Source organism: Parasteatoda tepidariorum, chromosome 4 (assembly GCF_043381705.1).
Source record: "Parasteatoda tepidariorum isolate YZ-2023 chromosome 4, CAS_Ptep_4.0, whole genome shotgun sequence".
Classification (NCBI taxonomy): domain Eukaryota; kingdom Metazoa; phylum Arthropoda; class Arachnida; order Araneae; family Theridiidae; genus Parasteatoda; species Parasteatoda tepidariorum.
In genome coordinates, this window is record NC_092207.1 from 19,224,478 (window position 1) to 19,236,698 (window position 12,221).

Genomic DNA, 12,221 nt, shown 5'->3' on the forward strand with positions numbered 1-12,221 from the left:
CAATATATATGAATTTAAAGTTTTGCTGGGATCACAAGTTTTTTAAGAGGCTACTGCTATGAATACAATTACATGCTTTGAATTCACGCTAGAATAAATAGATAAAAATTATCAATAACTTAAGCTGTCCTACATTTTAAAATCTAAAACTATTTATTCTACATAAGAAATTGATCCAACATTTCTTTCACTTAAGATGAAAATAAATCTTCCAAATGAACTTGAAGTATACATTAAAATTAAGATTATAGTTAAAAAATGAAAAAACGAAGTTATTTTGTATTTATAAAGCATCATTTATAAGCAATACCATGCACTTTTTTTATTGAACTAAAAAATCTTAACTATTTCGAGCTAGAAAATTTCGTCAAGTATTAACAATGTTTTAGTGGGTACCATTGAAATTTAACATTATAAAAATATGTTATATCAAATTCACATTTTTATTAAGCGATATTAAGGTGCAATTTTTTATACAGATAGCTTTAGACCTCTAAAATAGTTGAATTTAATTAGAAAATTCAAACGAAAGCTAGAACGTATTGGTTTTCCCAGCACAGCTATTGTAAGTGAACGGCAGATGGACACGTGTGACGTCAGTTCGTGCATAATCACGTGACTCCCCGTTTCAGGAGAAAACGAAAGTAAGCGTTTATTGATTGAAAGTAACTAAATAAATAGTCTTCTTAGAAAAGTAATAAAATGTTTTCTGGGAGTTTTGAGGGATTCTGAATGCATTAAAATTAAAAAAAAATTTGACTGTAATTGTCCATTGTAAAACATTAACATACATTTAAAAATAATGAAGATACTTAACTATAATGAAGATACTTAATGATTATACTATAATGAAGATACTTAAACACCTTTTTATAATAAAGTATATTTCCTTTTTAAAGTATTACTTTCAAAATAAATTTTATGTAAAACTGTATTCATTCAGCAAATCCAATCAAAATAAAGAATAAAAAAAAGTCTTTAAAATTCTAAAGTAATGTTAAGTATTAATCTACTGTGCAATATTGTTAAATAACCTCTCAAGCAAAAATTAATTCAATTAATTTTTATAGTAACCAAAAATTAAATAAGAATTTCAAAAGAAAGTTTAAGGATGGATTTGTATTGGCGGCCAAGCAAAATTATTGTAACAAAATTGGTATACTATAATCATTTAGCAAATTCTGTATTAACATGAAGGGAAAAAAGAGAACATTTTATGAATAATGTTTAATTTTGAAGAAAAAGTTTGTATAAGAAACAAAAATGATTAAAAATCAATCGCTGCATTTTCTGAGCTTGTAAAAAGATGAAAATTAAATCCTTATTTTTATCTTACTGATAGCCGAACAAGACTTTAGAAAGTGCACAGAGAGAAGCTCTTGTGTAGACCCGTATAAGGCATGCACCTAGTGGGCCTTTCTTTGCTCATCACTCAAAAACATATATGATTTCCTAAATGGGATTAGGATATTTCAATAATTATAAGACTAAATAAGTTTTAACTTTTCTTCAAATGAAGAAAAATTTAAATGAAATTTAATTAACAATCATTTGTCTTTACTTTTGCCATATTTGTTAACCATTTATTTTACAACCACGAGAAAAACTCAGCGAAAGAATAATAATTAGATTAGAAAAATCACTGAAATAAAAATTTGAAAATAAAAATGTTGGAAAAAAAATATGCATATAGTGCAACTTTGAGGAGAACTCCTCCAGACTAAAAGTCTGGGGTTATCTGCTGCTATGGTAACAAGCGAGAGCACATCTCTAATGGGAGTGAAATGGAGGTGTCGATTGGTTTACTCATGCCGACCTATGTCAAGATTAAAACAAAACTACACACCGCACACCCCTATTCGAAGTGACTTTTCCTCACTACCATAGTTACCGCCAGGACACAAGACGAATGTCTGTAGGAGTTCTCCTGAAAGTCGCACTATACTTTTATGAGTGTATAATGTCAACAAATGTATAATGTAAACAAAAGTTTAATCATCTCTCTCTTTTTAAACTATTTGGTGGCATAAAATCAGTCTGAAATGTTTGCACACACTTTTCCCACAGCTAAAGGTGGTGATCAAAAGTAAGGTTTGTGAAATTAAAAAGTAAAATTTAAAAATAAAGTTCAGATTCTGCTGAAAAAGAAATATCCAAGATTTGCACAATTTTTTATTAACTAACGAAGAAATCTATACAAGTGAAGGAAATCTACAAATCTATGGTTTCAATCAAAAGCACTTTCATAGAAAGAGACAAATGTAGAAACCAGAGTTGGCAAGGTTTAGGACAGAATGGATTAATCCACAGTTTAAACCGCCCTGTCCATAACACTTCTATTCAAATTATGTCACTATTTTTTAAAAAATATTGTGAAAAATAAAAGGTTAATTTTTGAAAAAGGAACAAAATGAAGACACGTTTTTGTTTTATTAAAAAAGTTTCATCATTATTTTTAATATTGCATTTTTTATTCTTATGCAAAAACATAATTTATCAGTATTAAAAGTATATTTATTCATATTTAAAAGACTAGGTATTCACTTTTGTCATTCAATGAGATGTTAAAGATGTTCAAAAGTTATCTTTTTCTCCTTTTATTATATTATTTTCCTTTTAATAAGTTAAAACAAATTGTATAAAAAGAATAAAATATTTATTAATCTATGTAATTATTATGTGTGCAATGGTTACACATATAGGATTTTTACCTTTTAGCAATTTACCCAAGGTTCAAGGATTTGGACACTTTAGGAGTTTTAGTCTGTTTAAGACAGCAAAACCTAGGTCTCCGGTTCAAAACCCTAATCCTGGTAGAAATACTTTGCGGAAGAAAGAAAGATACTTACTTGCCCTCCGGTTCTTCCCCTGCCGTATTGTCTTCCTTCAATAAAGCCAGCGTCCCAATCAGTTCTAATTATTCTGTCATCAAGTTTTGTTCCATTCACATACCTCATGGCATCTTCAGCATCTTCTCGTTCATAATATCTTTGCAAAAGTAGAGGAGTAATGTGTCCAAAAAAAATCATTTCAGTATTTTTGCAGAAAACACTCAGTAAAAAATAAAGATTTCACATTTTTTTCTAGTTTTTAGTTTTATGCAAAACTTGAATAAAAAAGAAATATATTTTCTTTGAATATTGACAGAGCTGTCAACATGGATAGGAAAAAAATCCAGTAGATTTAATGAAATATAAATTTCCTGATAACTGTTACATAATGTACTTAATATTTTACACGTAGGGACTTTTATTGTCATAAAAATACAAAAACTTTATTACACTAATAATTATAAAGGGCCTGCAATATTTTCCATTTATGACTGAAATTATATGAACTTGAAATTATTTTTATTAACTCATAAATTTGAATAGTAATAGAAAAGTAATTTAGGATTGATAATTAGGATTTTATAATTAATTTTTAAAAAAGAGTTCTGAATAAAAAATAAACTGGAAATTTTAGACCAAAAAAAGAAAGAAAAAAAAAAGCTTTAAACTGTCTGTATAATTCAGGCTCACTTCATTACATATTAAACTAATTCAAATATTCAAGCAAAAAGTTGTGTAAAAATTCTATTTCAATATGGATTTTTTTAGGAAACTTTCTCAATTTTAGTTAATTTTCTGAAATGCATAAAAATCAAAAGAATTTTTATTAAATCAGTAGAGAATGAGAAACTGGCAAAATCCAGCATTCTACTGATAAATCCAGTAAAGTTGGTAGCTATGTATTAAACATTTTCTTTCTTTTTATTTTAATTTTGTTAAAATTTAGCAATCTACATTCTTTTAAATACAGTTATCAAAATAAATGTTTCTTTTTTTTTCTTTTTTTTAAATTTGAAGTAAAATGAAGAAATAACTAATATCACATTTCTAATTTTTTGTTTTGAACAAAAAATAATAAATTACAGTAACTAAAGATCAAATAAATGATGAGAATTAAAATTCTAAAAAAAATAAAAATATGCACCTATTTGCTTTGGGGTTTGAAGGGTTAAATTTCAACATATTTCTAAAAAGCACTAAGTTAAAAATTTGCTTGAAGTTTTATCACAACGAGATTTCATACGATTTACAAATACCTTTATAATTATACTTATTTTCAATGGCAATCAAACTAGTATAAAAAAAAAAAAATGAAGGCAAGGGAAAAAAACATTATTGAAGGATACTCTACAAAACAAAACCCACAAGGTGTTTTCTTAAATCTGTCTAATCCAACAATAACTCTTTTGACGTCTCCACATTTGGAAAATAATTCATAAATTTGTAAATCAGTTGTATAAAAGCTCAGATTTCCAATGTAAAGGGTGGTACTCTTCGACAGAAGTCTCTCCAATTCATTCCGAGAGCCCTGCAAGAAAATTCATAACTACAGGTACACAACAAATATAATTGCATCAAGACATTTATTTAAAACATAATTATTAGCATAAAAAATTAGATAAACATGAATTTTAATCATAGAGTAAAGTCTACTGTTCTGTAAGAAAAGAGTAAGAGGAAGCTCTACTTCCACAATGGGAGAGTATTTAATAATTTACAATATGTATACAATAACGCTTTTTGTTTAGTAATTATAATATGACACAACACCTGAGAATTTTTTCAAACCTCGACTCACAAAATAAATAAGAGATCTGAATCGTGTATCACATTTCTCAGCAGCAAGTTTTGTTTTTTTCCATTTTCTAAACACAATCTTAATGTTATTTGCAAACAAAATATTGAAGCAAGAGCTAAATTTAACTCAGCAATGTTATAGCAGTATATATTAGAGATCACTCACTAGTTCAAAAGTGATTTTTTTTTCACTTGTTTGTAACAGATGCCCAAATACCACCGAAAATCTCATTTCTTACAAGTAAATATTCAAAAATAAATTTTAAGAAAAAACTTTGCTAGTTTCTATTCAAGATGTGTATGAAGAAACAGTCCCTTGATTAAGTTAGGTTTCACGTTTATTTGATAAAACTTTTTAATCTCCTACAATAACCAGCTTGATAAAATACTAAATAGTAATACAGCTTAATAATACTTCAATATTTCCTTTAATACTTATGATCCCATTCAAGGCATTATTGATTTCTGCTAAAAATTAACAGTTAATATTTTGCTAACAGAATTTTTCCCTTTTGCCCACAGGCAAAAAAGTTGCCAATCAAAGCAAAATCACTATCTGCAAATAAACTAAATTCTTTTTCTTTTTTTTTAAATACTTTTAATGACCCCTATTTTTTAAAATAATGAAATTATATAGCTGGATTTAACTGCACCAGCAAAATGACAGAGTACCAAAAGATTAAATTAACCTTACTAATATAGCATAAAAAAACAACAGATATATCAGAATGTGTTTAATCTCATTTGTAAAGAGTCCCTAAAAATGAAATTAGTTTTAGTATTATTTCCAATCTACCCCTGGATAAGCAGAAAAACTTGTACCAGAAAGTAAAATTCATACTTTTTGAAAATAATTAATTTTATTTCACATTCTAAAATTTATGAACAGCGTTTTCACTAGAGCCCGAGAATCTCGCATATTTTTTTTATTTTCTCGCAATAAAAAATTATTAACGCAAGAAATTCGCGCACTCTATTAATCAATTTTAAAATGCACGAATTTTGGGGAAAATGTCATCTTTGGCCATTTCGAATAAAATCCGCTTCACTTTTCTTCCTTGATCTTTCATTATTTTGAGCATCGGTCCTTGTTATCTTGCTTCCCTATTTACCAGTATTGTTTAGCACCGGTGCGAACAGCAGTACACCAACCAACGAACCCCTTTCAGAACACATTTCTCTGCAACCACGGGTTCACCGTAAGTAAGGTTTCTTCATGTAAGACGTTTAAATTTTTTGCGCATGAATGTAAGATGGACAAATACCTTGTTAAGGCGACATCTTCTACTCCGTAACGGACAAATGAAAATGAAACAAATGTCGGTAGAAACGGTCAAAACGAAACAAATACGGATATTTTTCAGCCAAATAAATATAATAGCTGATGAAAAAGTAGATATAGAACATTTTCCATATGATGATGCAGCAAAAATATTCAATGCTTTAAAAATTAGAAGATGTTAAAAATGTATTATAATCAAAGAAATATTTTTTTTCCAAGTCTATTTGTGTTTTTTTAATTTTTAGAAATCTCACTTAAATTTTTGAGATCTCACCCTGTTTTTGAGAAAGGGTGAGAAATTCTCTCCTATTTTTTTCTGTAATGAAAACACTGACAAGGTAATATTAAGATATGTAACTTCAATCATAATCATAGAAGTTTTGAAACAATTAAAAATGTAAAAAAATCAAACTTGTCATAACATTACTTACTTTAAATTGTTGATCTCTGTATGAACTTGAATCTACGCCTGCTGATCTAGACCTAGACCCCATACTGTCATTTATATCACCTAAAATATAAGAAAAAGAGATGAACATCAGGGATATGAATAATATTTCTTTAAACTAATATGGTTAACAATTGTTATGATGAAGCCTTAGCAAAAAAATATTTTGAACCAAATTTACAAAAAAGTTTAAAAAATGTTTTTAGATTTTTTTTTATAATAAATTTTAAAAATCCTAACATTAACTTTACTAAACAGTAAACTAAATACATCAGAAGACTCTTCAATACACATAATAATAGAGTTCATAATTACTGAGAATGCCTGTTCTTGATTGTAAAGTTGTTTAAATAATATAGCCTCTATAAAAAAGCAATCAGGACTTTTAAGTATTAGTTGTTTTAATGGAAAAATTATAAGAATTAGGAAGTTGCACTAAAAGGCAGAAACTGTAGGTATTTGACGCTGACTTATTTAACTAAAATTAACAAGATAGACACAACAATGTTCAAAACTACTTAAAACATATCTGTTGCTAATTGCATAAGGTAAAATTACATAAATTCACAACTCAGAAACTTCAAATGAATGCTAACATTATTTTTTTAATTTTGTAAATAGTATTTATTACTGTATATTTGAAAACATAGAATTCTCAGAAAATTTTTGACAGCTATATTGCGATGGGGAGATATATAAACAGAACTGTTAAATTTGTAAAATTCCAAGTGAACATTGTAAAATTTTTTTTTTCCGTTGATGAAGCATTAGAGATAAATTGTTATATACTGTGTAACAGCACATGTTACGCATATAAATACATAAAATAAAAGATGAAAACAAATTGTCCGAAAATAACTAATAAAAAATAAATGCAAAAAAATAGAACAATAAGAAATGAATATCTTTTATTAATTTTCTTTGAGTGCTCATTTTACCTCAGAAAACAACAAACAAATAAAAAAAATGAAATGTGTTCACTTAAAATTCAGATAGAACTTAATGTTAATGCCCATTTTGCTTTTGATTATTTCCAAGTTGAGCTGCTAATCTTCAGTTTGAACGGGTAAGTTTAAAGGGTTGAAAAGTAAATAGGGAGAAAACAATAGTAGTCACGAACGAAGCAGCTTACAAAGGGTTTTTAATTTGTACATAGGTAAGCGAATAAACCAGGAAGGCTAGATTGTCCAAAAAAGAAGTCAAAAATTATTCACAAAGAATGTTTTTATTTTTTCCCCAATGAGCTGCACAAACGGTCCTGCCGATGAGCAGACCTAGTGCATTCTCCAGAGTTGGTATCTACTTTTTCAGGACCACCACAATGGGTGAGATACCGTTGGTCATGTTAATATCGACGTCTAGTTTCTGCCACACTAGATGGCAGCACCGAGACTCTATTTGGATGCTAAAGTGCAATAGGATTTTAATTTTGCTGGAAATGCCAAGAGCCTATAAGGCACTCCAGGCATCTTTCACACGCCGCATAATCATACGACATGGTCGCTGAGGATTTTCTGCATCCCGAAAATCCGGTGTCTGGTCCGGGGATTGAACCCGCAGACTTGGGCTCAGAAGGCCGGCGACAAACCAACTGCGCCNCCGGTGTCTGGGCCGGGGATCGAACCCGCAGACTTGGGCTCAGAAGGCTGACGACAAACCAACTGCACCACCCAGCCGCAAAGATAGGGTGTATTCACAATTCACAAAGATAGGGTGTCTTATTATTTTCTTAAGTCGGCTTTCGTATGGGTTTTGAATTTAGGGTAAACTTCCAAAGAAAGAACAATCGTCATAGTTTTCAAACGGACAAAAGTTAAAAATGTAGTTGATTGAGAGCTATATCCTTCAAACTCTTCCTTTCTGTGATGCTTTTAGGGAGATTTCCATATATTGATATGTGGCAGAATAATCGCCAAGTCGTGGCAACTTCCCGGCAGCAATATGCGAGAAACTTTTTAAAAAAATCCCTGAAAAGGACCAATTCAAAAGGTATAACTTGTATCCATCCCAAGGCAAACATTGACATATAGTTAAAAATCTATTTGGCACCTTGGCGATTGTATTTGTCGCGACAGATCTTGATACGGAAATACCCACATACTTTTTTTATTGGGATATTTCCGTATCGTAATCTGTTGTGCCAACTAGATTCTAAATTTGCAAACATTTTATTTAAAAAAACATGTATATGTTTGCATGGTGGTGGCTACTAGCTATACATTTTGAGTTGGTCCCTTTTTGAGATGTTTTTTCTTTTCGTTTCTCACGGGCTGCTGCCCGGAAGTTGCCAAGACTTGGCAGTCATTCTACCACCGATCAGGAAACAGAAATCTCCCTTTTTTTATTGACACTGCCCGCAAGTTACCAAAATTTGGCGGTTATTTTGTTTTAGGTATCGATACAGAAATATAACCAAGAAAATAGTATACCCATTGATTCAGAAATATAGTGTAACTCTAGTGGCATATTTGGGCACTCACAGTTACAAGATAACATATATAAATAATGACATATCGCAGGCCGGCGAAATTAACGTAGCAGCCCAAAAAAACCTATTTTGTGTTCTAAATCATAAAAAAAGTTTATATACGAGGTGAATTTAAAGCTGAAGTAGTTAAGAAGAAGCAATTGGTGCATCGCGTATCCTTGATTAATAGCAATAAACATATTTACGGATTTTAAACGACGTTATTATTGCTGGAGTGCGACATAAAGAACAATTCGAGAATAAAATAGAATTGTATCAATAAAATAAATTTATAATAGCTAAAATATGAAAAGGAAACATTAACATGTAAAGTTAAAAGGTAGCAATATAAAATAAGTCTGACAAGTTAAGCTTTTGTACGAACCAAATATTCGAAAACATGTAAATAAGGAATAACAAAACAACGAGCCAAGAAGACCTATTTCTGTTCTGCCTGCTCGCTAAGCGGAAGTGGTTTCAAAGTTCAAAAAAATTTTAATAATTTGGTTAAAGAAAGTTTTATAGATGGCGCTAAATGGAAGTTTTACCTAAAATTGTTATTGTTGTTAATTTACGTCGCCGTAGAGCTGCACAATGGACTATTGGCGACGGTCTGGGAAACATCCCGGAGGATGATCCGAAGACATGCCATCGCAATTTTGATCCTCTGCGGAGTGGATGGCTCCCCCGCTTCGGTAGCCCGACGACCTGCGCGCGAAATCGAGCACTTTGCGGTAGCACAGTTTAACGAGGACCAATACCGCACACCCTCGGTCCCTACGCAGACTGATCCAAGTGGTCACCCACCCGCATACTGACCGCAGCCAGTGATGCTTGACTTCGATGATCTGCTAGGAACCGTGTCTTAACGATCAGTCCACTGCTGGACACTTAAAATTGCAGTTGGTAGTGTTTCAGTACTAGTGGTTTGTTGCTTTTATTAATGATTAGCCGAATATCCGTTCTTCCACCAAAGTGAATTTAAAAAAAAGGGAAATTGAAAATCCCTACTAAGCAACGCAATAAAACCATGAATAAAACTGACATAATGACGTAGTTTTTAGCCTACAATTAGAGAGGAAAAAAGGTCTTATCTATCCTTTGACAACGAAATTCCAAAAAATAACCTTCATTTACGTGGTTTTATCTCACTATTGGCGTATCTTTATAAAGAGCGCAAATGTGAAGTTTGCTGTCTTCTCTGTGATTGTACAGATTTATAGCCCTCTTTAAGGCCTCAGAATTTTACGTCAAAGTATCTTGCACTCTTGACTGTTATTAATGATCAAATTCTTAACTTTGAAATAGTTCTGTAGTTGCATAAATATTTTTTTCAATCTTACTCAAATCACTTTTTGATGATGTTGAAAACAAAAATATTATATTACTTTACTATTTATGTCTTTTGAAATCGCATTAAAACGTGAACTTTTTTAAATATGATTTTTACACCCGTATCTCTTGCTTGTTGCCGTTAAAAAAAATTTTAAAATAATGTTAAGATAAATTTAAACGATCATCTATCAACAAATATTGAAGATGTTTGTTAATTGAGATCTTAGAAAACAGTTGTTTATCCAAAAAAAAGGGATAATATATATCTCAGGAAATATTCGTAAGGCAAATAGTACTATGTTTTATTATTCTATAAAACTCAACTACGTAAATTTTTCTGAGTAGCCATATCAGGAGTAAAAATGTAAAACAAGCTGTAAATTCAGTAAGATTATTGAAAATAATAAGTAAGGGGAAATAAAACATAATTTTTAAAACATTTCCCACAGTAAAAAATTGATGTGAAGAAACCTGATTGCGCATATATTTCCAATGAATTCAAGTCCGTCTTCATCAAATTGAACAACTAAATTTGAAATGTTAATCACTAAAAATAAAAATTTCATTCGGGAAAAAAATCTATTGGAAGGAGAAATGTTTGCTTCAATTTATAAACTTATAAGATGCTGCTTGTTTCCAAAGGTACAGCACTGGTGATTCTTTGTAATTTTTTTTCAAAGTGGAAAATCTATATTATATAAAACGCTAATACGTACGTACGTATGCATGTATGTATCAATAAAACCGATGATATTTCTTTTCTCGCGCTGGCAACAGTTTTCATTTTTAATTGATTGGATTCGGCGCGCAAGAGCACGTAGTGAGCAACCAGATAACAATAACCAGAGTGAGCATTATCAGGTTGTTCAATTCAGATTCATGCACTAAAAACATGACAATATTTAATTTAAACTCAATTAGGAATTAATTAATTAATTGAAGTGAGAATGCTTTAAAAGGCCGCTGTTGAATTGATATTTTTCTACTGGGAGCTACCTAAACGTCTAAAAAACGTTTAAGTGTTTGTATTGAATGCATTGAATTTTTTTATATTTCGCGTTTATTTATGCATTGAATTTTCACGCTTTAAAATGCAGAATATTAGTGAAGCAATATTTGATAATTTATCTTGCTAATATGTTTCTTATTTGGCTAATGTTTTGATTTTTTTCACCATGTACAATCTAAATAGCTAATATACTTTTTTAAAAGCCAATAAGAACATTGGTAGAATTCTTGAAGAAGTTCTGTTGCACAAATAACTTGAAATATTGTGTTCAACCTTGGCGGACACTTATTAATTTAGCATTAATATTAAGAAAATCACTGATAAAAAATAAATAAAAAAATTCTTTCTCAATGAATGAAAACTTAGTATTGAAAACAGCCATTCATTTAATGGGATAAGTAAATGTTTCTTTTCAAGAAATAAGACATTTCAAAAATAATTAAGATTTATACATAAGAATTTCAAAATCAATTATGATCAAAACTTATGTTTAAATTATATAATTATTTGTACATAAAATATATTGATTTCATGTCAATTTTGCTTATTTGAATAAATTAAAACTGATAATTCAGCAGCACAAAAAAGCTATAAACAATTCTTAGTCCATTTTTTTATTAAAAAAAGGCCTTCTGTTTCTTTTATTTATATATTAAATGTTTAGTTTCATCAGTTATTTTGTAAGCAAGAGAATATTATTTAATTGTGTTGTAAATTTTGCATTTATTCCTTTGACAACAAAATTTGTATGAATTCATAGTTTAATTACATTTATATTACAATTATTATATGCCATTCCCTTTTATTTGTGCAAATAGGTAAATAGCAACTTTTTTGAGAACAAAATTTTTTCATCAAGTTTGATTAGTAAAAGGAGAAAAACAGGCAATAAAATTTGACTTGTTTGTTTATTAAGGTCTTTTGGGATAAAGTCTCAAACTCCCCATGTCTTTGAAGGGCTGTAACAGGCTTTGTATCTTTTTGAATGTTTTAGTATTACCTTTAATTTTGTGAGAAAATAGAAGAAATAATTTTAAATATTTTTGTGAAAA

At 29.7% G+C, this 12,221-nt stretch overlaps 1 protein-coding gene across 4 annotated transcripts; it reads right to left on the bottom strand.

The window, feature by feature from the left end:
• Positions 1 to 2,849: 2,849 nt before the first annotated feature.
• LOC107454367 (cap binding protein 20) lies at positions 2,850 to 9,336 on the bottom strand (the record flags this gene model as incomplete). 4 transcript variants are annotated; one of them, XM_043052231.2, is given in 4 exon segments in its annotated part: positions 2,850 to 2,988; positions 4,178 to 4,359; positions 6,342 to 6,421; positions 9,211 to 9,336. In XM_043052231.2, coding segments are annotated over 3 exon segments (384 nt in total), but the record flags the coding sequence as incomplete, so codon positions are not given.
• Positions 9,337 to 12,221: the final 2,885 nt, after the last annotated feature.